The following is a 25,675-nucleotide window of genomic DNA, read 5'->3' as shown; positions in this document are numbered from 1 at the left end:
TTACAACATATAAAAATAGCAAACCAATATATTCTACAAAAATGCAAGGTTTAGCAAAATCAACAAAATCTTAGAACATTTTGAATTGTTTCGACGATTACAGAAAAAGTTATGGCCGAAAAATTAATTTTGAGGAGTGTTCCTCGTAAAACTCTGCTTCGTCATATCAGACGTACAGTTAGAAAATTACAGTGTTCAGCAATTCTTTTCTTATATATTTTCCTACAACTTTGCTGAAGAAAGCAATCTGGTATTTTGAAAATTAAAAAAAATAGTTTTTCAAGTGTTCATTAACAATTCACTCTGGCCCAAAAAGTTTAAAAAAAATACACAGTTTGCCAAGTCAAACACGAGTGCAAAGTTCCATTTAAATCGAATAAAATTGACTTTCCCTAACAGAACAGCACAAAATAAGTATTACTTTGAGCCTGGTACACGAGAAAGTCTCACGAGCTCTGGCGCACGAGCTGTATCATGTATGGTCAGTACAGGCGTCTCGCTCAGTTCGTAGTGCGACGAAACATCGCTTTTTTTTTCTTCATTTTTTTTCTTCATCACGGCACAAATACAATGGTAGCTTACTTTCTAAAGTATCTAAATAACTAAAAGCAAATTTTTTATCCTCGCTGCCGACTACGAGCTGAAACTAAATCTAACTTAAAGCTAGAATAATTTGCATTAAAAGCACAGGCTTGCTGTTTGATGGTTTTCATTGCCATAGGTAAGCAGCATATTAAATTTGTTCCGCTGCTGGGCCAAGATATTACGGACTGGCATATTGGGTTGTTTCCATCGGGCCTTGAGAGTATCGTGCGGGTCTGATTGCTGTTTCCGGATCCGGGGTCTTAACGTGTTCTTGTCGTTTGGTTGGATGTAGGCGGAAGGGGATAGGACTAAACTGGGGCGTGGATGGATTTCAGGAAAACGTATATAAGGGACATGTAGGATAGGTCACGGCTCGCCAAGACATCACGAACAGGAACAGCCGGCTGCCTACCTTCGGCCTGCAGGGAAGCTATTAATTTAGACCTGGCGTCACGGTGTACAGGGCATGACCAAACAACGTGCTCTATGTCGTGATAACCTTCACCACAGGCACAGACACCACTCTCTCCGAGCCCAACACGACGGAGATGCGCGTCAAATCTATAGTGATTGGACATAAGCCGGGACATCACGCAAATGAAACCCCGACCTACATCCAACCCCTTGAACCACGGGTTCGTCGATACCTTGGGGATTATGGAATGTAACCACCTTCCCAATTCCCCTCTGGTCCAAGCATTTTGCCAACTGATGATCGTATTCTGACGTACAAGTGCGAAAAATTCATTAAAGGCAATTGGTCTTTCATAAATATCACCGTTTGTTGCGCCCACCTTAGCCAAAGAGTCCGCTTTCTCATTATCCGGTATCGAGCAGTGAGAAGGGACCCACGCTAAGGTAATCTGAGTAGATTTTTCGGATAAAGCACTCAGATGTTCCCGTATTTTCCCCAGGAAATACGGAGAGTGCTTAACATCTTTCATCGATCGGAGAGCCTCAATGGAACTGAGACTGCCCGTAAAGATGAAATAATGGTCCGTGGGCATTTTTTCGATAATCCCTAGGGTGTACTTAATTGCAGCCAATTCTGCGACGTAAACAGAAGCAGGATTATCGAGCTTATGGGAGACGGTTAAATTGTTATTGAAAATACCGAAGCCAGTGGACCCATCAAGAAGTGATCCGTCAGTGTAGAACATATTGTTGTAGTTGATGTTTCGATATTTATTGGAAAAAATTTTGGGGATCTGCTGCACGCGTAAATGATCCGGGATTCCACGAGTTTCTTCTATCATGGATGTATCGAAAAACACAGTAGAATCAGAAGTATTTGATAAGTCGACACGATTTGGAATATTCGAAGAAGGGTTAATATTTTGGGACATGTGATTGAAATACAATGTCATAAAACGGGTTTGGGAATTAAGTTCGATGAACTTCTCAAAATTTTCAATCACGGGACGGTTCAAGACCTCACATTTGATTAGAATACGAGAAGACAGGCTCCAGAAGCGGTTTTTCAATGGTAGTACTCCAGCTAAGATCTCCAAACTCATCGTATGGGTCGACTGCATGCAACCTAAGGCGATACGCAAACAACGATATTGTATTCGCTCCAGTTTGATCAAATGTGTGTTTGCTGCGGAGCGGAAGCAGAAACACCCGTATTCAATAACAGACAATATCGTTGTTTGGTAAAGCCTTATAAGGTCTCCTGGGTCTCCCACCATTGTCCGGTTATTGTATGAAGAAAATTCACTCTTTGTTGACATTTTTTCATCAGATACCTCACGTGACAACCCCAGGTGCCTTTAGAGTCGAACCAGACACCAAGATATTTGTGTACCAAAACCTGAGAAATCGTTTTACCCATTAATTGTGTTTGAAGCTGAGCAGGTTCATGGTTCCTAGAAAAAACTACTACCTCAGTCTTCTCCGGAGAGAATTCGATACTTAGCTGTAAAACCCAAGCAGACAAATTGTCCAAGGTATCTTGCAATGGTCCTTGCAAATCGGCAGCTTTGGCTCCTGTAACAGAGATTACACTGTCGTCTGCAAGTTGTCTTATCGTGCATGAGTTTGCCAGACATTCGTCGATGTCATTTACATAAAAGTTGTAAAGAAGGGGGCTTAAACATGAGCCCTGGGGAAGACCCATGTAGCTAATGCGAAAAGTTGCCAAATCGCCGTGCGTAAAATGCATGTGCTTTTCGGACAACAAATTGTGCAAAAAATTGTTCAAAATTGGAGAAAATCCTTGTCGGTGGAGTTTACCCGAAAGAATGTCAATAGAAACGGAATCAAAAGCCCCCTTAATGTCCAAGAACGCAGACGCCATTTGTTCTTTGCGAGCATACGCCAGCTGAATATCTGTTGAAAGCAACGCAAGACAATCATTCGTCCCTTTGGCACGGCGGAAGCCAAATTGAGTATCTGATAGTAGACCATTTGATTCGACCCAATGGTCTAAACGACGGAGTATCGTTTTTTCCATCAATTTCCGGATACAGGATAGCATTGCAATCGGCCTATAAGAGTTGTGATCAGAAGCTAGTTTCCCTGGTTTTTGGTGGCGATCACCTTCACTTGCCTCCAATCCTGCGGTACAATGTTTTGCTCCAGGAACTTATTGAACAAGTTCAACAAGCGCCTCTTGGCATTGCCGGGTAGATTCTTCAACAAGTTGAATTTGATTCTATCTAACCCAGGCGCGTTATTGTTACAGGACAGGAGGGCAACTGAAAATTCTGCCATCGTAAAAGGTGATTCAATCGCGTCGTGGCCCGGAGACGCATCGCGAACAATGTTTTGCTCAGGAACAGAGTCTGGACATACTTTCCTGGCAAAATCAAATATCCACCTACTTGAAGACTCCTCGCTTTCGTTGACCGTTACGCGATTCCGCATTCTTCGGGCTGTGTTCCAAAGAGTGCTCATTGATGTCTCCCTCGACGTCTCGTTTACGAACCGACGCCAATATCCGCGTTTCTTTGCCTTAGTCAAGCTTTTAAACTTGGTATCAAGCTCCGAATAACGTTTAAAGTCGTCGGCATCGTCTGTATCCCGGAAGGTCAGATACGCGTCGGATCTTTGCGTGTAGACATCGGAGTACTCTTGGTCCCACCACGGAGTGGGAGGCCGTTCTTTGATCGTTACGCCGGGATATTTCTTCGTTTGGGCTTGCAACGCGGCGTCGAGAATCAAGCCCGCGAGGAGGTTGTATTCTTCAAGTGGTGGATGATGTTGAATCGATTCGACCGCTTTTGAAATCATTTCCTCGTATAACTTCCAATCGACATTCCGTGTGAGGTCATACGGAATGTCAATTGGTCGCATGCGAGTTGACCCGTTATTAATTGAAATAAGAATAGGCAAATGGTCGCTACCGTGAGGATCAAGGATTACCTTCCATGTGCAATCCAACCGTAGCGACGTCGAACATAAGGATAGATCCAAAGCGCTTGGGCGCGCTGGAGGTTTCGGGATACGTGTCATTCCACCGTTGTTTAAAATAGTCATGTCGAAGTCATCGCAAAGGTTATAGATTAAAGAGGAGCGGTTATCATTGTAGGGGGAACCCCAAGCCACACCATGAGAGTTGAAGTCTCCCAAAATCAAACGTGGCGAGGGAAGAAGTTCTATTAAATCAAAGAGCAACCGTTGCCCAACCTGTGCTCTGGGAGGAATATATATTGAGGCAATACAAAGCTCTTTACCTTGTATTGTCATTTGACATGCGACAACTTCGATGCCTGGAATCGAGGGGAGGTTAATACGATAGAAAGAATAGCACTTTTTAATCCCTAAAAGTACTCCTCCATATGGGGTGTCTCGATCAAGGCGAATAATATAAAAATCATGGAAGTTGAGATCAATACTTGAAGTAAGCCAAGTTTCACGAAGGGAAAATGCATCGCATTTGTTTTTATTTATCAAAACTTTAAACGAATCAATTTTTGGTAAAATACTTCTACAATTCCACTGTAAGACAGAGATAGAATCCTTCATATACGCAGGTAAATTAGGCATCGAAGGATACAATTGCTGCAAGGAGGGGCCATTGGGCAGTCAACTGCTTAAAAAATGATCTAACTGTTGGGAGGAATGCTGTAAGAAAAATTTTAATTGGATCGGGTACATTGAAATTTTCAAAAATCCAGTCCACAATGTCAGAAAATTTCACTAATCCAGAGTTTGTTTCATCAACTGGATGTGCAAAAGGAACAACTGGGGTTTTAGATGTTCCTGGTAGTGCTGGGAACTCCTTCTGGGACTTTGGGAATTTGCAAGCCCAGGAGGAGTTTGCTTCGGTTTTTCCGCAGCACTGTTTGGTTTGTTCGTACTTTTCATTACACTTTGGGAAATCTTAGGACCTTTACGGGGAAGTTTAGGAGAAGAAACATTTTTCCTCTTCCTAGGCTCCCCAGGATTGGCATAAGATGTTCCCGCTGATGAATCGTCAGAATCGGTTTCATCGGAGGGCAACAGATCAAAGGGGTTCGATGTTATGGTAGAAGTGGTCACGGTCTTCTTCAGCATCTCAGCATAAGAACGCTTTGAACGCTCCTTAAGTGACCGCTTGATTTTATCTCTGCGCTGCATGTACACCGGGCATGTGGAGAGCTCATGCTGGTTTTCCCCACAGTGAATACATTTTTCAGCATTAACACTGCAAGAATCTTCCGCATGAGTCTCCCCACACTTGCTACATCGTGCCTTATTGCAGCAGTAGGCGGCTGTGTGGCCTAACTGCTTGCAATTGGTGCAATTCATAACACGGGGTACATACAATCGCACAGGCAGACGAACCCGGTCGATCGAGACGTGGCTAGGGAGTGCAGATCCGGCAAACGTAACGCGAAACGAGTCTGACGGAGTGTAAACTTTTTTACCGCCGACAAGAGACATGGACCGCAATTGCTTACAATCCAAAATCTTCGCCTGTGTTTCGGTATTTTTGAAGCAACCGGTTGCGCTTTTTAGGATACACTCGACGGACACACTCGAATCGGTTATGACACCGTCGATCTCCACGTCTCGTGCGGGTATGTAAACGCGATACTCGCGTGTGAAGAGCTCAGAGCAAGCGATAGCATTGGCCTGTGCCAGATCACTGACCACGACACGGAGCTTGTTAGGTCGGACCTTGGAAATTTCGGTCACGGCCTTGTACCCCTTCGTCAGGTCTTTAGAAATTTGCAGTATGTTTAAACGCTTTGAGTTCACTCCTGCCTTTGGACAAAAAATAAACAGTATAGCTGCCCTGTTGAGATCCGTCCGGGTAAAGCCTGGGGCGAGGGGGGACTGAAGAATGAACAGGGGAGGGGGTAACAGAAGGGTCAGGGTCAAGGGGGTTCGGGGATGGTGGCACGGGAGGCGAGGGATCTATATCCATCGCGCTAAATGTAGCGCACTAGCGCCGACAAGAACACGTACCTATTTACTTCTTCCTTCCAGCAGTGGTTGTCCGATCGTTCGAAGCTGCACCCAAAGCAGCCAGCAGCACCAGTACAGCAGCACCAGTACAGCAGCACCAGTACAGCAGCACCAATACAGCTACCAGCAGTGAGCCGGGTGTGAGATCACTCAGCACAGCGACACGGCTCGACTGTCAAATGATGGCCTTGAATTAGAAAGATCTATTCACTGTGCACAGATCAAAACTGCAGCTGGTATTTTGCACCAATACAGCCAAAGTTGCGAGCCGGGTACAGAACGTAGCGACACAACTCACAATCTAGTTGGCCTTTAGCGCGAATAATACACTCTTTTGTTTGGCTATTCGTACACACGGACCGGATTGTAATAGAACGACCACTTTGCACGTCCGTTTCTGTCGAGTGTTCGACGCGGAATGACGAAACATCGCTTGCGCATCGTAATCCGAACCGAAAGAGAAGCGAAAGAGCAACCTGCAAATCGCATGTGACGTTGTCTCGTACATGGAAGTTCTACGAGCGAGAGAAAGATTTCTCTCGTCGCTTGAGAAAAAAGCACGTGCACAGAAAGTCTGGTTCTACCTAATTGAGTTCGATCTAACTTGATTTAAGTTTTAGGAAAATAAGTAAAATTACTCCGAGGATGCAAGGGTTATCTTAGACAGGTACGTGATTTACGTGAAAGCTGTATTTGAGGGAACGTAAACGTCATGTAGTGTTATAAAATCAGTATTTTTGATCACTCACCCCAATGATCAATGTGTATACGGTATTATTTTTGAAGCAGATATTTTACTATGCGGTTTTGTTTGGTTACCATGACAATGATACGCATTGCAAATGTAAGAAATGATGATCTGTTTTATTAATAGTTTTGTGACAAAAACGTTTAATTCGAAGAAAACATAAAAAAGAGTGGTTTTCATTTAAATTGAAGTGTTATCAAGTTTTTTAGTTTTTCCATAGATATTGCTAAGGTTAGTGGTACAAATAGCTTAATTTAGTGGACTGTGTCGAATCGTGAGGTGAGTTGTAAGAATGCGTGGAAAGGGGATGGATTGCACTTACGCTGTCATATTTTTAGGACCGTGCGTCCTTAATGATGCTATGGTACTATTGAATAATGGTTGTAAGTTAGTATAAAGTAGTAGTAGTAGTACAAAGTAGTCTTTAAACACACATGAAAACGTTTCCAAAGCCTTGAACGAATAACTTTTTAAAAATACCAACAAAAGAAGTAATTCTAGATATGAACCTAGAATCCTTTCCGAAGGGCTTAAAATTTCAGGTTAAGTCCAGAATCGCTAAAACATGCGATCTAAAGAGCTTGAGCTTGAACTTGGACTACCACACATTCCATAGTTGCTTCTCCGTGATGGATCTGAGCTAGTAAACCTGTACATAAAACCACGCACATATGTGACGTCACACCCCGCGCAGAAAATACCTTATGTTCCGTCACGCAGAATTTTGTCATACGGTACATTTTTGCTTAGTCCGAAAGAAAGTAAGCCTTCTGTTGTATGAAATGAAAACAGGTAGAGTGTAAAACCGGGACATGGCCGTCTGCCATTGCCCACTAAAAACAAAACCATTTTTGTAAAAGAAAACAGGAAATCTTGAAGAAAGACCGCGAACGGTTCTGCTATGCAAACGTTGGCGAAAACACTTTCCCTTCCGCGATGAATAATCACTAAAGCTACCGAGGCATTGAATAAACAAAAAAGAACTCGACAAACGGTAGCGTCGCTCAGCGTCGCCCATGCTCACGCGCGGGTTCTTAGCGCTCACGGAGCGCACGTGTTTTGGAGCACATGCTATAGCGCTCTCAAGCAGTTAATTATCTGTACTAAAAATTAGGCATAAAAAAGAGACAGACCGAAAAGTGGCATAGGTTAGAGTAATACAGCTAGGTATGTGGTGACCAGGGCAAGGGGAGAAAGGCCTCTCACCCTGAGTTACCTGTAGGGTATATTTAAGTAGTGATGTACAGAAACAAAGTTAGTTAGTCCACACTAATCTGGTGGTTTTAATTTCGCGCCAATTGCGCGATTACAGGGATACCTAGAGGAAGAAGTCCCTGGTAGGATATACTCTACACGTAGATGGCTAATTTGGAGTAAATTTACCATATACAATTCAGTATATTCTGCTTTTGTATAGATTGATAATTGATCGATAAAAGCGCCAGCTACATACTTTTAACCGATTCGGGAAGGGAAGAACGGAAAAATTACAAACGTTATTGCCAGAGACCGAATTCACCTGTGCATCTCTAACGACTGTTACGGCAAGAAAGGCACTTTTGTCATCGTGATAAGTGACGGATTTTTTATACTATTACCTTTCTTTCTTATCAACTCTGATGTTTTTCTCCAAGCCTCGTTGCTTGGTTAGGAGGGGAAGTCAGGAGGGGAGGGGGCTTAGCTTTAGAACGAACCTATTCGTAAAGTAAAAGTCCCACTGACATCGAACGGTTTGATTGATTCTATTAAGATTCGAACCCAAGACCATTCATGACCACTCATGACCAAAAGGCAAATCGGTCTCTGTAACCCTGAGCTACGAGCTCTCCTGCTAGGTATTATTGTCGTTATCGTCCATAATCTTCCATAGTTTTTTTTTGTTTGTTCGCTTATTGACTAGCGTTCAGCGAAGTCAGCTCGATAATTTCCCACGAATCCATTTGCTAGTGAGAATAGACGGTGGATGATGACTTTGGAAAGCAATTTATAAACACTCAGGATGGTGATCACACGATAGTTCTCACACTCCAGTTTGTCGCCTTTTTAGATAAGGCAGATAAACCTTTTCTTCCACTCCTCCGGTAACTGTTTAGTATCCCAAATCTTGACAGTCAGTTGATGCACTATCTTTGCCAGCCGATTCGGTGTTCTTCAGCTGCTTGGTGGCATCCCTACCTTCACCTATCATAGAGGATGGCCCGTCTCCGTCCTCTGCTGAACCGCCGCCTTGATCCTCGTTCTGTGTGCCACTTAGGACCTTTCGGTCGCCTCACGATAGTTCGTCAGAATAAAAAGCGTGTGCATCTCGCGTTGAGCTTCTGGTAGGAATTTCGCGTCTCATGGGAATGATTCAGTTATTCTTGTTCTTCGAACTCCTGCTCTCCTGAAAAAGATGGTTTTGCTGTTTTTTTTCCGTCTGTATCGCCACAAGTTCTGGTGGGTAGCTTGAGGTAACATTAATACCCGCACAACGTTCTTTTCGTTTCGTTCCACATACAACAGGACTTTCTCCGCTACGCTGTTGATGGCTGTTTTTATGATGCTTCAACAAACCCCAAGAGGGTCTTAAACCAGTTAACCCTCTTTCGGCAGCGCAGCTTCGAGCAAGTGCGTGTATTTTTGGCGGGTTCGGATGGTCAATCGACGATTTTGTCTGATTTAGTGACCTCCAGGTGTACCAATGTGGGTGGTTGTTACTGTTGCTATATACTAAATTGAAAAATATTTAGAAACACTCCCAAGTTAAAAATGTACGGTTTGGGCTTTCAGGAGGATGCATAAAAAAACATTTCCTGGATTGAAGTATACATTTTCATCTATTCACGTATATTCGTAATCCTCAACTTCCTCAAACTTAAATTTCGTTTTTATAGCCATAAGTTTTTGAAATAAAATAAAAAATTCTGTAACCCAATGTGGCATCCGATCCATATATTTAAATCATTCTCTACCTAACTCTAGAAACCAAAAAAAGCGTCAGAAGCTCCTATATTTCATCACGTAGGCCAGTTTGTGGTTCTACATAAGTCTGGCTCGTTAGGTAACAGTTCATTTGGTTGCAAGACCATAAATGGACTTGGCAAGATTCAACCGAGAGAAACGGTATAGGTTTCACCGAACAGTACACTTTAGAACTTTTTTATGAATAACTGAGATGAGATAGACATATTTCGTTTTCTGTATATGTGTGAAAAAAGAGATTCCGGTCTACTGTAACATTTTTTAAGCAAAAACTCGATTGGGGAAAACCGAAAAAAAATTCTATTATTTTTTCTTATTTAGAACAATGCAAAATGGAGAAAAATAGAAATATATAGGAAGAAAGGGTTAAATAAAGCTGCACGCCGTTTTTGCATAAGTCTGATATCAGAATTAAGCAGCAAATTGTTATTTTGATTGTAATTTAACCCCAAACAGGCTTCCAAAAGCAAGAAAAAATGAAAAGTGAGTTTGACCCCTAGTTGGGCTAAGAACTACTAACAAATTTTCTTAAGTCGAAAAATAATGAAATAAGAATTTGATCCCGAATAAAACCCACATTCTCAAAAGCTACATTGGTCTGCTCTAAATCGGCACATAGAATATTAAACTCAAAATAAATTATCAAATAAAAGTTAATTTGAACGTCAGTAATGTATATCTCGCAATTAAAAATGAGTGCCCATGATGAAGTTCATTTGTGCATTAATATTCCTTTCCGCAAACACCAAGAGACAAGTTACAGCTCAGCTTAGACCATCCTTTTACCAGACGCTGAGCAATTTATCCCACAGATCAACACAAAGCGAGAGACATTATAATACAGATAGCCAATAAACTGGTTGATTTTCCCTTCCATGTATTTTCCTTAAATATAGTACTTTGCTTCATTTCATCAACTTAAGTACAAATCTCATTTTCGCTAAATATAGGATTAGCCTCCCGGGGGAGAGGTTCCGTTTCTTTCTTCTCTCTGTTTTTTTTTGTTGCTGTTGTTGTTCGCTTTTTATTTTTACTCATTTTATGCGTCCATCGCAAACGGGGCCTTCCAGGCCGAAAATGGCCGACCACTGGCGGTCGCGCGGGTACAGGACAAGTGTTTGTGTGTGTGTGTATATATTAACGTACTAAACGGACAGCTCTGGCTCATAAAACTAAATGAGTTGCAAATATTTACACGAGGCTTCACTTGTCGTCCGAATTCGGATTGGCGTTCCCGAACGCTCGGGATGTGATTTGCTGCTGGTGTCAATGTGTTGCCACGGAAATGGTTCTGCCTGCCGTTTCCGAACGACACCCACAGAGCACACTGGGGGACATCAACATTATATTGACTCTAAAATAAACGATTTCTAGGGGTCGTCGTTTGCCAAACGAAACCGGGCTCATTTGCGTCAATTGTCGATTCGGTTGAGAGCAGCCTAAATTATTTCGGTTGGCAAACGATCCGGGGCAGGGAGGAAAGATGGGGTGGGGGTAGCTGTAATCGCATCATCGAGCAGTTGAATTTGGAAAACCATAATTCGTATTATGATAATCCGTTGTGGTTTCGATTAAGTGCGATCATTGTTTTACAGCATCCAAGCGGCAAATAACAGTTTAAGTGCTAGTGAATTGTTCGGTCGAGCTCATCTTTCGATTATGGAAGCATTACACTAGAAACGCCCGATTGTAGACTATTTCCTGTCAGTGGTATGCATTTAGGCTTGACTGCTGACCGTGCGTTCACGTTAGATTTGTGTATTATGGAGGCGCTTAGTTTTTTGTTTCAAATGCAACCTCGCGTAAAGATTTGCCTTAACCTTAGATTAACCCATCACCAAACAGCGTTACAAAAGCAGTAATACAAAGTAATATATATGTAATACGCTTACACAGTTTCTAGTAAACTTATTCCGGTAATAATTAGATTCTTAAGTTAATAGAAAAACATCTGAGATTCTGTTTCTCTGTTTTGACTGACATATACTTTTTCAACTTGCAAGTCATTGCAATCGATAACAAATGGTTTCGAGATTTTTTTCCTGTCTGCTTTGTTCTCTCTGTTGTTCTACATATAGGTAGTGTGTCTTGTTTTCATTTACATCAGCACTTGATTTCAATACTTGGCTACTAACACAAAAAGCTAACAGTCCTGGAATAGATTTACAAACCCATGAAGGGAACTGAAGGGCTTTCATCGCAATAAACTTTCATTCTATAGCTTTGCTTAAGTAGATTTTTTTTCTGCCATCACCGAGAACAATGACGATCACATATTTTGTCTGTGTGTGTATTTTTTTTCTCATAAAAAATCCTAACAATATCATCTATAGCAAATATCAATGAGTCTGTGTGTGTGAGTGGTTTTCACTGTTCGACTATTCTTTTTCTCACAATAACCGCATTCCCTTACCCGGTACGTACTATATTAATGCTAACCTCTTGTTTTACAATATTTGCTAATTTCTTAAGTACCTATCAGCGCGCACACGCCTGTGAAAAAATATATATTCCTCTTTTTTATGCTTCTCTCGATTTTTCCGCTTTATACTATCTCCTCTGCTGCCAGGATTTTTGGTTTTAACTTTTTCAAAATGTACATTTTATTCTATACATCATTCGGGAGGCAGCAGAGTAAATTGATTTCATTCCACCAGTCCTCCAGGCCCTTGATTTTCCCTCTCTTGGATGATTAACAACAGATAACCGAAAACAGTTGATTTGGATGCTCCGGTGATGTTTTTCTATGCGAGAGTCTTTTTCTGCTTAGGATCAATAAATGTCGCATTTTCTGTCTTGTGATTCCTTCTACTGCTAGCAGATTGTTAATTAACCTAACATTTTTTGCTTCCTTTCGACTCGGGGCTTAACAATGAACGTTTATAATGTCGAAAGTAACGTAAGTAAAAATATTTTCTTTTTATCTATATATTTATTTGCAGGATTTCCTTTTCAACCTCGGCATGGCTAAAAGAAGTGAATTTCGCTGCCGAGAAGTACGTTGTGAGTTAAGTTACAGGTGATTGCCATGGAAGCAAATCAGTCTTGTGTTGCGAGCAAAATAAGAGTACTCTTTCAGAGGAGATTCAGGGTGATAGCTGTGGTTATCCACAATACATACGTTAGGCGATTGTTTGGAGACAAACAAATAAATATTCTACTTAATGAGGGGTGAGGCCTAACTTCGGGTGTTTCGGGTGTGCGGGTTGAGTTTACGAGATTTCAACTGATTTGGTGCAATATAAACGCCAAAGTTATTGATCGACGTGGTACCAAAGATTTACGAAGTGCATTTACTCAAAGTTCGCTAAAAAAATTAAATAGGAGTAAAGAAAAGGTTTACTTAAAAAGTGAAACTGGCTCTGATTGTGTGACGATTTAAATTTAAACTAATACGAGTGTGTTTTGATCGCAACCAAATTTAAATAGTATACATCAACTCGTGGGCCAGATGTGAAAAAATAAATGCTTTTCAATTTAAAACACTGAAGAAGTGGAGTCGGGAATAATTTTACCACCCATCGTAGGCGTAACTAGAACTATTTCGATCAACTGAAATCTCGGACCCAACCTTCCGCTGTTTCGTTCCTCCCACACCAGTAAAAAATCATTCCCGCAATAACACATAATTTCACTTTTAGTACCTTTTACCACTCACTTACAATTCATGCAACACGGGTTTTCCTCGGTCGTCGTCGTCATCATCGCCGTCGGAGATATGCCGCTTGGTTTTAAGTAAGTGTAATAATTTTCTCACTGTCTCCGGCCGCCGGTTGGGACAAATTTTTAACCTTCGGGACAAGCAGCCAGGCAGCAATGCACGCGCACACAAGCACACCACACCACATCGCACTCATGCTCCTCACGCTATGCTATCAACAGCTATCATCATCATTATTTTCGTCATCACCATCGTAACGACCGTAATCATTATCAGTGCAGGTTCAGTTCTCGGGTTCAGTCCTAATTAATTTTAAAACAGTCTAACTTGTAATTAAGAATTTGATGCTATGACATCCCGGACGACGGATTATCGAGGTCCTTCCCGACAAGCGACGCCGGAGGGCTGGCGCTACCGGCAGTGCCATCCGCTTGCTGCTGGAAGGCAGCGCTTCTTCTTCGTTGCTGCTGCTGCTGTTGTTGATAGTGGTGGTGTTGCTGATGGTGATGCTGGTAATGAGAATTGATATTCTCAGTGCTAGCGCTGCTGCTGGGTCTATTAGTCCTGCTGCTGCTGCTGCGGCTATCACCAGTCGAATCGTCGCCAAACTTGGGCGCATCTGGTTGTAGCTGGGAGTGGCTTTCGCTCGAAGATGCCGGAGCGGATGAGGAGACCGATTCCTCGGAATCGATAAAAATAGGATCGCTGCTCTCGCCGCTGTCAATGTTTTCACTGCTACTACTAGTGCTACTCCTACTTCTGCTGCTGTTGTTGTTTTTGTTGTTGCTGTTGCCTGCTTCAGTCGCATCGTTCGGTTGAGGTAATGATGTTTCCAAATTATTATGTTTATCGTTATCACTACTCTTACGTCTACTACTACTACTGCTAGTGCTACTGCTGTCGGCAACAGCGTCTGCATCGAGTGGACTATTTACACTGCTACTGGCGAGCGACGACTGCTGGAGGTCGGCTCCCGCCATCGCCGAGGGGTTCCCCCCGAACTCACGTGGATCGAAATCCGTAAAGGCAATTTCTTTCTCTCGACTCGGCCCGGGCGTCCCACGCAGGCGGGCAATCCGAGTCTGGACAATCTGCAAGTGGCGCAGAATGTAGTCCTCGGCGGGTGCCAGCTGGTGCGCGTGGGATAAACAGGACTGTGCCTGGGCCAGTTTGCCCCGCTCCACGTACACCACGCACAGATTGTGCAGACCTTGGATGTTAATTGGGTCCAGCTGGAGGATGCGTTTATAGCACTGGAACGAGAAAGGAAAAAAGTGCATTCAAATGTTTTTACTCTCTATTTCGTGGTTAGCAGTAGTTGGAAAATTAACGAATAACAGTACGATTTTCACTTGAGTTTGTTAAGCTTTTCGCTATATACATTTGATTTAACACTAAAGCTGGTATTACACGAAGCAAATATTTGCTATTTTTGTACGGATTTTATTTTGTGCAAATAAAATTCGTACCAAAAATAGCAAATATTTGCTTCGTCTAATACCTGCTTAAGGTTTTTAGTAAAAATAATAACTTTCATGCAAAAAACCAGAAAATATATGATTGTGAGTTACGTGAAAACAAAGCATGAAAATGAAAGAGAGCAGAAAAATCTCAGTATATTCAAAAAAATAACTTCTTTTATTCGTTCATTTTCAGTGTTTGGAGTAGTGCTGGGACTTTTAACCGGATATATTCGTGATCCGGTTATCCGAAGCTCGGATAACCGGATACGGATAATCGAATAGTCGGATATCCGGATATACTATCCGAAAATCCGGTTTTTTTTTGTCTTTAAGGCCCGTTCGAATAAGATGTAACGCGAAAAATGGCTTTTTCCACAATCCCCCATCCCTTCGTAAGTAATTTATTACATAATTCTCATTAAACTATGTTCGGATACAAAATCCGGATATCCGGATATCCGACTATCCGAAAATCCGGATATCCTGTCGGATAATATCCGGATATCCAGTTGATCCGGATTTTGGATATTTGTCGGATATCCGAGATCGGATATCCGGATACTTAAATCCGGATAGTCTCAGCACTAGTTTGGAGTTGTAGAATTATACGCAAAAATTCCATTTTTTCGCTTTTTCAATAAAAATTCCTTAAAATTCTTTATTTTTATTACAATGTGCTCCATTATTCATCTCAACAGCTTGGTGCACCTATATTCATCTTATTTCTCTCATTTGTCCAATTTACCATCCAATTTCTACAAATTTTTGAAAGTAAATCTATTTGCTTCTCGATTTTCTCAAGTGGCTGAAAGTTTTACGTTGAAAATATGGTAAAATTTGACGATAAATTGATCAAAAAGGCGTGATGAGATGAATATAGGTACTGAGATGACTATAGGAGCGGTTACCCTACTTTTTTTCATGATTTTTCTTTACAAAAAAGAAATATTATTTCAGATACACCCCCTACGATTTCACTGGTCGACAAAAGTGAAATAATAATTTGCCATAGAGCTCAAACAGGAAAAATAAAAAAGATAACAGATTTTTATTTGTTCGTTTAGATTTTGGTGCCCCTAGTTTGATTAGAAGTGTGTTAAAAGGCCGCAAAGTAATTGTTCGTTGTTTTCACGTTTGCTTGAGGATAACTTTATTAAGGTCTCTGACAACTTTACGCACTTCCGATTTGGCTAGGAGCACCAAAATTCACAGGAAGCTTTAATCTTTGATTGTTTTCCAGTTTAAGCTTCAGAGCAAGATTTTTTGTCGACCAATTGCCAATATAGGTTCCTCTCAGAGCTCACAATGAAGAAAAATAATGCTTTTCAACCGTCCTTATGAACTTTGGCGTCCATAGCCATGTTGTCTTCTTCTTTGTTAGTTTGCACACTTTTTTTCCAACATACAATACCTATCTTTTGATCATTTTTCTGTTTCTGTTTTTAATTTTGATGCGTTGGTTCCTTTCTTAGTTTTCCATACACACTGATAACTTTTATTTGAGACTTATATTTCTTTTTATAAAAACATTCCATGCTTCGTTTTCCCTTTTTTTGTTTCCATTTCTCATTGTTATTTGCTTTCCTCATTTGCATTTTCCGTTTCCTTTCATTTTTTTCTCAATTTCCGACTATATTTTGATACCGCATTTTCATTTCTAATTTATTTTTTCTATAACCGTTGTCTACCTCATATCTCAATATTCATAATGTTTTTTTTTTGTTTCACCTTTCTTAATGATAATCATCGAAAATCTTCATTCATTTTTATTTTTCCATTTCCTTTTGCGTTCCTAGCGTTTTTTCCTGTTTCTTTTTCTTTTTAATATTTGTTATTTTCTGTTTTTTCCTTACCTCTTTCCTTTTATAAACAGTTCTCTATCAATCTTATCGTATTTACAAATTTACCTGCTTGCATTATGTTCCATTTTTAATAGCTTATCTACTTTTCACCATTGATATCATTCATCTGTTTGAGAATCTCTTCATTCTTTCGTTTTCTGCGTTATTTTTCATTAAATATCTCATGCATATTGTCACAATTTTGTTTCTATTTCTGTTTCACTATTTCGTTGCTTTTCTTTTCATTTCACTTCTGTTTTGCTATTTTCGTTTTTCGTATTATCACATATCGACTACGCGTGCTCAAGGAACTTTAATATTGTTGTTTTCCTATTCCCCATTTTCTATTTTTTGTACGTTGTTTTATGTTTTATTTTCTTATCTCCGTTATTTAGTTATCTCTTTCTTCTATATCAATCTCTGTTACATTTATTTCTCTTTTTTTTAATTTATAATTTGCTGCTTTTACATTTTTTAAAGTTACATTCTACTTTCACATTTCTTAATGTTACTACTACTTTTTTAATGTTACTCAAACGTATTTTGTACCTCTTGGCTGTGTATTCGACGTTTGCTATTTCTTCGCTTACCGTATTTTTTCAATGATCTTTTCTATAACCTTTTTTATTCTCTTTACTAAATTAGCTTGGGTGTTCAGTATGTCACTCCACCTTCATTCCGCCTTTTTATCTCTTATTTTCATTTTCCATTTACCAAAGCAATTGCTGTAATTTTCATTTCCTTCCTTTTTCTTAAGCTTGAAAATATCTTGTCCGCATTCCTGTATCTTTTTCCACCTTTTTTAATAATAATTGTCGACTCCTTCATCCATTTGCTGTTCTCAGTGATGATTATATCCTGTTTTTTTTTCTTTTGAATTTGTTTCGTTCCTGTGTCCTGTTTCTGTTCATTTTTTCTTCTTTACTATTTGTTATATTCAGTTATTTCCTTTTATGTATTCATTGATCATTAATGTTTCATCATTATTTTTCGTTTTCTTTTTCCACTGGCTTTTTCATTTTCATGTTACTTTTCTATTGACATTTTTTATCTGCTTGGCAACACTTGTTTTTTGTATTATCCTGTTATGATTTCAAGATTTTCTTAAATCAATTTCTAATAATCCCATTGCTTTATTACGATTATTATCAATTCACTTCTGAAAGTTCGTTTTGCATTTTGCATATTTTTTTTTTATTTTCAGCTTTTTATCAATTTTCCCTTCCCCTTTTTGTTTTTCGCGACAAACTAATATTTAAATTCTTTACATTATTCTAAATTTATGTTATCTTGCTATTTTTAGTATCTCGTTTCCAGTTCTGAGTCTTTTTCATTGCATTTCATACCTTTAATTTTTTATTTGTTGTTTAGTTTCTGTTTTTATTTGTGTTTTATTTTTTTTAATCACTTTATTAATTGTATGCTTTTTGTTACTTGCTTTTATATTGTTTATTTTTCGCATTCATTTTCTGTTTTCTATTTTTACTTTATAAAGAAATTTTCATTGTTCGCTTTCCTTTTGTATTTTTTGTTAGCATTCAACAAATTCATTTTCCTTTCATATTTACTTTTCCTAATTCTTTGCATCTCATTTTATTTCGAAACTTTAATTCCATTTATACTTCCACTTTTTATTTCTTTTTTATTTTATAAAGATAAAAAACCTTCTCTTCTACGTTTAGCTTTCATTTCATATTTGTATTCCCCTTTTTCATGTTCATTTCGAAATTCACTTCATCCCATTCTATTTCCCAAATATGTTTCCTGTTGGATTTCACATTTTTTATTCCATTTTCCATTTATAAGGGCAATTGTTGTAATTTATTTTATTGTTTACCTGAAATTTTTTTGTACCTTATTCACATCGTTGTTTTTTTACCTTTACTTACGTTATTTACCGAACTGTTCATCCATTCAATTTCTCATGCTAATTTTATTATTCATTTTTTTCCGTTTGTCCCGTTTCTTTTTCCTTTGCTTTTTGTCATTATCTGTTTTTCACCTATTTCCTTTTATAAATATTTCTTTATCAATCCTCTCGTATTAAAAAATTGACCTGCTCCTATTTACATATTTTCCTTATTTTTTTAGAGCTCACCATATTTTTCCAGTTGATATTTTTTCATTTGTTCGGCAATTTGTTTTCTATGTTATCTTTCAATGAGTACCTTATACATATTTTCCCAATTGCGTTTCTAATATTGATTTTGTTTCCACTTCACTTCTAAAAATCGGAGTTGCTTTTTTCGTCTTCCTTTCCATTATCACATCGGCCACGCGTTCTTGAAAGATGGTTTTATGTTGTTCTCCTGTTTCTTTATTTTTATTTTTGTGCCGTTTTTAGGTTCAATTTCCTTCTTTTGTTTTTTGCTTCTATATTAATTTAGATTCATATTTTCCTATTACATTTATTTGCTATTTCTTATTTTAAATCGTTCGCCACTTAAAAGGTCTTGTTCAATATGGCCTTGTCCAATATATGATTTTGCTCTTAATGTTGCTTCGACGTTTTAAGCACCCTGTTCCCAATATTTATTTATTATTCAGTTGTTTTTTATAGTACTAGTTTGCACACTTTTACCGGCTCTCTATTTTTTTATTTTGAGTTTCCTTTTTTTATTTCTGTTTATTCTCATTCTTTGCTTCTACTTTTTTCTCTATTTTCTTCAATTTTCTTATTTTCGATATTTTGTTTAGATTTTGGTTTCTATCTTTTGATCCTCAATACATTTTGTGCCATACATTTTTATGTATTACAAGTCAATTACCTCTTTTCATTTTTTGCGATTATACTGATTCTCAATTTTTTTAAATTGCTTCTTTTACTTATTTTTTCTTAGTTTTCAATTTACATTGATTGCTTCTATTCAACTTCAACTTCTTGTTTTCTGATTAATCATTTTATTCCTTTAATATATTTTACCCTATCAGTTTCTAATTTCTATTGCTTTATTTGACGGGTTTTCAATTGACTTTTTCGGTGATTTCAGAAAATATTTCGCGAAAAAAATGTTCTGTTCTTTTCTTATTTTTTATGTCTTTTTTTATGTTGCATTTTTCTTACTTTATCTCTTTCTTTCACTTACATGTTGTTTTCACTTTGTAATTTTCTCTTACATTCGTTCCGTATTTTTTAATTCGGTTCTGTTTTTACTATTTTTTTTTATATTTGTTTCTATTTCCTGCTTTATCAATATTACCATTTCCATTTTACAAATTGCTGTTGTCTTTTTTTCTTGATTATTGTTTCAGTTCCTTTTTTCTACTCGTTTTTTTTGTAATTTTTTGTTATATCCTTCCCTGTTTCCATTTACCTTATCATTCCTGTCGTATTGAAAAAATACATATCCGATGCGATTTAAGTTTTCCTAATACTTCATCATATTATCTCTTTTGATATATTTCATGTTTTTGGCAATTTGTTTTCTGTTTAGTTCTCTTATGATTTCTTGACGTATATTTTCTCTATTCAGTTTCTATTTTTTCTTCGCTCTATAACTTTTATTTACATTTCATCATTTTTTTTCATTTCCATTTTCTTATCCTCTCTATTTCGCTTTCTTCTATTTTTTGAAATTTCCCCACCCGATTAGCTTAGATTGTTACCATTTCACATTCGCATTCAATTGACTCTATTATTCACTTTCCACTTTACATAAAAAATTATTTTCTTTTCCATTTTTTCTTCTATTCTTTTATTTTCTTCTTCAATTTGATTCCATTTCCTGCTTTATCAATATTACCATTTCCGTTATATGTAATTTTAGCATCATTTTCCTGTTCACCTTTTTTTCAGTCATCTTTTCTTTGATCGTTTTATCAATTTCTTTACCCAATTCGTAAATTTGTCACTTATTTCAAAATTTTCATCGCTCAATTCAAGATTTTTTTTAATTCTTGTTTTATATTTATTTTTTTTTTAATTTTTGGTTTAGTGGGGTGAAATCTATTTTTATTTTTTAATTCCAAACACCCATTGACGTTTAAATAGCGCTTCACCACATTCAATTGACTCTTTTTATATCTGTCTGCTTGACACTTATTGTTCTCTAATTGTTCATATACGATATTTTTACTCTTTTTTATGTACCCTTCAATCTATTCTTCACCTTCAACTTAACATAGAATTTAATTTTTCATTTTCTGCTGCATTTTTCCCATTTTACCTTTTGCTTTTAGATTACCCGTAATCCAGCTTCCGTTGTCATTACCCAATTACATTTAAATTTTTATTTTATTCCACATTTACGAAGAAATATTCTTTTTTCCATGCCTGTCAATTTTCCCTCTGTCTCTTTTTTATTCTGATTGCTTAAATTCGATAATTTCTGCTGAGTCTTTGCTAGCTCTTAGTTTTTATGAAGAAAAATCCTTTTCCCTTTTCTGTAACTATTTTATGACTTTAATTTCTCTTTCTCATTTCTATTTGCTTTTTCAGTTTGTTTTAATTTTTTGCTTTCATTCAATAGTTTATTTCTCAGATTTCTCTTTTACTCTTCAAGATTTATTTTCACTTTGAACATATCAGTTTTCAGTTCTGTTTAGTATTTTTTAATTCTGTTTGTATCACTTTTTTATCAATGTTTGATTGTTTCATAATGTTTGAACTAATTTTTTGTTTCTATTTTGAGTTTTCCTCTATTAGTTTTCTTTTTCTGGTTCACCCAACTTTTCCTTTTGCAAGTTTCTTTATTCTACTTTTTGTAACTACTCCTCATTTATGTTTTGAATTTTTTATATTTTATGCGGTATATGAAATTAATAGAAATCGCAACTCACATTCTCCGCAGCATCCAGATCCTTGATGTTGTTGATGTAGATATCCCCCAGCAGGATGAGACCCTTGATGTGGTCCGGATGGTACTTGACCAGCTGGTTCAGGAATGGTGCCGCCTCCAGCGGTCGATGATCGTCCGCCAGCAGCAGAGCCAAGTTGAACAGCGCACTGCGGAAGTCCTGCTTCAGGTGAACCGCCCGGCGGAACCAGTTCTCCGCTTCGTCCGTGTTGCGGTCGTCCATCGCCAGCATGCCAAGATTGAAGTGAACTCGTTCGTTCGTTTCTGTGAATTTCGTTTAAAATTAAACTTCATTGAAGCGAATTGAATCGAATCCAAGCTCACCATCTTTCGCCAGCAGTTTCAGTAGTCGTTCCCGAGCAATTTTGCGAAGTTCAGGGCGACCCAGCTCCTGCAGCAAAATGGCCGAATTAAGTAGTGCCTGTTCGTGCTCCGGATCGAACTCGAGTGCTTTGTCCAGATAGGCCAACGCCTGGGATGCTTTGCCTTGCTCGAGAAAGACAACGCCCAGCTGAAAGTGAAAATAAAAGGAAGCGTTCCTATCATCCTGTGTGTAGATTAGGCGAATAGCGAATGGTAAGCACGTGATTTCGATACCTAAAATGCGATGCTTTGCAGAGAATAATCTACAACCGACCCGTGTACTAGGGTGAAAGATATCTGGTTGTTATTTTTCGTTTGCCTTCTCATCCAACACTGAAAAACGCAAGTGAACGGGCGGAAAAAACATGACGTGATGAATACTAAATCGTGGGAAAATGATCGAAAGTGAAAAATTGGATCCGCCTGTAGGATGGAAACAAAACCGAAAAAAAAACGTTGAATAGACTGCGGAAAGAATAAGCCGGATTGGAGAATGGTCTGGCTGCTGTATTTGTTTAATTTGCATAAAATGGAGCCGCTCCGAAGCTGGAGGCCAAGAATAAACCGTCCGTTCTCGGGGTTATTTATCGGTTGGACGCGCCACACCTCGAGCGGCGGCTCTGAGCATCTGGGTAAACCCATTTGTTGTCTTCCGGCGAGGCATCATCGAGCGCCGTGGCTGTGTGCTGTGCTTTTTCTGCCCACCAACTCGAAATGATACTCCTCAGTACGCCTCTGGAGCTGAGCTGGTAGGGTAGGATTCAACAGTCCCGGAAACGGACGGTTGCCACTGTCGCAGTTTAAGCATTAATGGTCGAGACTGCAATGAAAAAATGCGTGCTAAGAGCCCCCGACAGTTAATGAACTCTACGGGCGCTGGACGGAGGCAAGGAGTAATAAAGGAAAATAAAAAAGCTTCCCTAGAGCACAAAAGTTCATCCATCTTGGGATTCCGTGTCGGTCGGATAGACTGCTGCCTTGACCTTGGTGTGTGGTTTGCACAGTCGTGACCACACCACGTTTGCCCTGTTGGAGACGCCTTGACGCTGGAAGCGTGTGGAAAATTTACGCCTCGTGTCGTTAATGTCGGCACGATATAAGTTATGGCGAATCTGATGTTCAATATCTGCAATGGGGTTTGTTATTGGCGGATGTTGCTGCTATGGGAAATCCATCTGTTGTCAAGGATGAAGTTTTTTTTTCATTACGATCAATGAATTTAAACGGAATTTTAACTTAAACGGAATGCTTTTGATGATTAAGAAGTTCCAGAGAGAAATAGAAAACTTCCGATACAGATCGCTATAAATACTTGCTCATCTATATCAAAATGTCCGAATCACATGAACTTTGTACGCTGAGTAGGAACCAATAGTCTGTTTGTTTAGTTACGCCGTTTTAGAAAATTAATTTTGTTTTGAGTTTGAAAAATTCTTCCGCCTGCGAAAGATTCTCAGTTTTATGTAATCATCAGAAACGGTCCAATAAATTTTTGCGTTTTTTCAGACCATCTTTGGATGGAGACACTTGGAGCATGGAGACACTTAAAAGAATTGAAACGACAATAGGTTTATGTTGTAAAAAATTTTACTCACATTGTAGTAGATATCAGGATTGGTGCTGTCGTAGAGCAGCGCTCTCTCGTAGACCTCTTGCGCCTCCTTGGTGCGATTCAGCTTGATCAGAATGTCGCCCCGGTTGATGTAGGCCTGCGTGTAGTCCGACCTCATGCTGATCGCCTGCCTATAGAGCAGATCGGCCTCCTCCAGTCGGGTAGCGTTTTTCGAGATCAGATTTGCGAGGTTTAAAAATACGTTCAGATGATTCGGCGCAATTCGCGCCTGGTACGACTCGCCTGGTTTCGCCTTCGGCAGTAGCGATTTCGCCTTCAGATAAGCCTGCTCTGCCTCCTTGAACATCTTCAAATGATTGTACGTCCTGCCCACATTGATGTGCGCTCCGACATCGTCCTCCTGTACGCTGACCGCCTTGTGGAAGAACTGCAGCGCTTCCTCGAACTTTCCTTCACTTTCAAGCGCGTGACCGACGTTGTTGAACAGCTTCGCGTTTCGTTGGTTCACCTTAAGGCCGGACATGAAGATTGTATATTCTGACTCCCAGTCGGCGTTCCGGTTATAGGTTTTGATCGAATGACTCAGCAGTAGAAAGCACAAACAGCACCAGGACAGTTTGCGGGACCATCGCTCCGCCAGGAGCTGGAAGCCGTACGCCACCAGGATGCAGAAACCCATCGAGGGCATGTACAGCACTCGCTCTGCAATCACGAAACCCACCGGAAAGAAAAGATTCGATGCTGGTAGAAACGGAAGAATCATGAAGGCGAGTCCCTGTAAAAAGAAGAAGAAAAAACATTAAAAAAATAGTCAGCAATAAAATTGAATTCTGTATCAAAAAACATAGTGTTCTTATCACTTTTTTAGGCCAAAAGAGCAATGCAAATTTAACAAAAAAATGACGGAGCATTTAATCCCATCTGTTTGCCCAAAATTACCACTAAATTTTCAACCCCACAGGCTAATTGTTCTGCTAACTTTGTTCTCCCTGCTTCAGGGACATGAACTATTTTGAAATTTCATTACACATCAAACTGATGCGCCGCAATTAACCTAATTATCTGTCTTGATTGTTCTCTGTGGGATTGGGGAATCTAATTTTCTGGTTCAGAAAATCCATCGCTCGAAGCTGGGATGGATTCAACTTCCTTGCAATGGCCGTAATTATTTCCCATTTAAGCTGGCATGGCGCGCGCCCTGCTGGTTTCGTTCGGAGACCGACAAACAAAAAAATCATCCCCCTCCAAAAAAAAACCGGTATGCCCCATCACTGATTACAGTTTAATATTCCACTCAACTGCAATTTTACTTAACTCCGGGTCGTACCCCGGCTGGCTGTGGAACAAAGTGGGTGACAAATGAGAGTTTTTTTCACACTTCCCTGCCGTCAGAAACCGGGGTGTGTTTGCGCGCATTTCCTGATAACATCATTGTGCCTGCTTCCCAGGGAGAGACAGAACGATGGCATCGGAACTGCAACCCAGCAGCATGAAAAACCATCCAAATAGTTCCGCCAGGGCTCTTCGGGCTTGCATGTGTTTGGTAACGCGTGTGCGAAACAAAGGAACACTTTTTTGCTGACTCCACCCTTTGCAAGCAAGGATTGGTGGGTGGATTCTCTGTACACTTCCTCCAACCCGTTCGTTCCGTCAAAGTTTTTCCGCTAGTGCGGGGTTGGTAAACTTTTCTCATTTTCTAAACAACAACCGCACACGCAGGGCAGCAACGAGAAGCGTCGGCCAACTGCCGGAAGCCCCGTCGGAATGTGACGGAACGCGACAGACCACGTAAGGTCTCGCGTGGCTGGTAACGCCTACACGCAAACAACGTGTTTTTATTCGTGAACAGACAGGCACCAATTACCCCTGCATGTCCTTACCCCAGCCCTCCCTCTAGTTGGCGTTGTGCTTTCAACTGTCCACCAGGCAGCGGAACGGACGGAGTATTTTGCTATCGATTGGTATTTCTTTGATTGTGGCTGCCGCCGCCGTTTCGGTTCCGGTTGTACGGGTTGTGGCATGATTATTACCACCAGCTGGGGAGGGTGATATGAGGAAGAGAGAGAGAAAAATATCGTGCTAACTATCGATGGCGATTGAAGTAATGGGAATTTGATTGAAATCCGATTATTTGGTGTTAATGAAATTGAATTCAAGCGGGCAACCAGGAACGGTTGGAACGTGTTGTTTTTTGTTGGGTTACAACTTGGTCCTGGGCAGTGGCATATTTAAGTGGCATATTGGTGAAGAATTGAAGCTGCTTTTTAGGAGCTATCTGATTTACGAA

At 39.5% G+C, this 25,675-nt stretch overlaps 1 protein-coding gene across 1 annotated transcript in view; it reads right to left on the bottom strand.

The window, feature by feature from the left end:
* Window positions 1-10,548: 10,548 nt before the first annotated feature.
* LOC129720923 (protein O-mannosyl-transferase Tmtc3) overlaps window positions 10,549-25,675 on the bottom strand; it is a 555,673-nt gene continuing 540,546 nt past the window's right edge. The window contains exons 9-12 of the mRNA XM_055672830.1: window positions 23,411-24,163; window positions 21,777-21,963; window positions 21,436-21,716; window positions 10,549-14,605 (exon numbers count right to left, since the gene is read on the bottom strand). Coding sequence (XP_055528805.1) covers window positions 13,700-14,605; window positions 21,436-21,716; window positions 21,777-21,963; window positions 23,411-24,163 — 2,127 coding nt within the window. The 3' untranslated portion in view covers window positions 10,549-13,699. The remainder of the gene's footprint in view (window positions 14,606-21,435; window positions 21,717-21,776; window positions 21,964-23,410; window positions 24,164-25,675) is intronic.

This window comes from Wyeomyia smithii, chromosome 2 (genome assembly GCF_029784165.1).
Source record: "Wyeomyia smithii strain HCP4-BCI-WySm-NY-G18 chromosome 2, ASM2978416v1, whole genome shotgun sequence".
NCBI classification, from domain to species: domain Eukaryota; kingdom Metazoa; phylum Arthropoda; class Insecta; order Diptera; family Culicidae; genus Wyeomyia; species Wyeomyia smithii.
The sequence above is the reverse complement of the archived record's forward strand: the minus strand, read 5'-3'. Positions and strand labels throughout refer to the sequence as shown.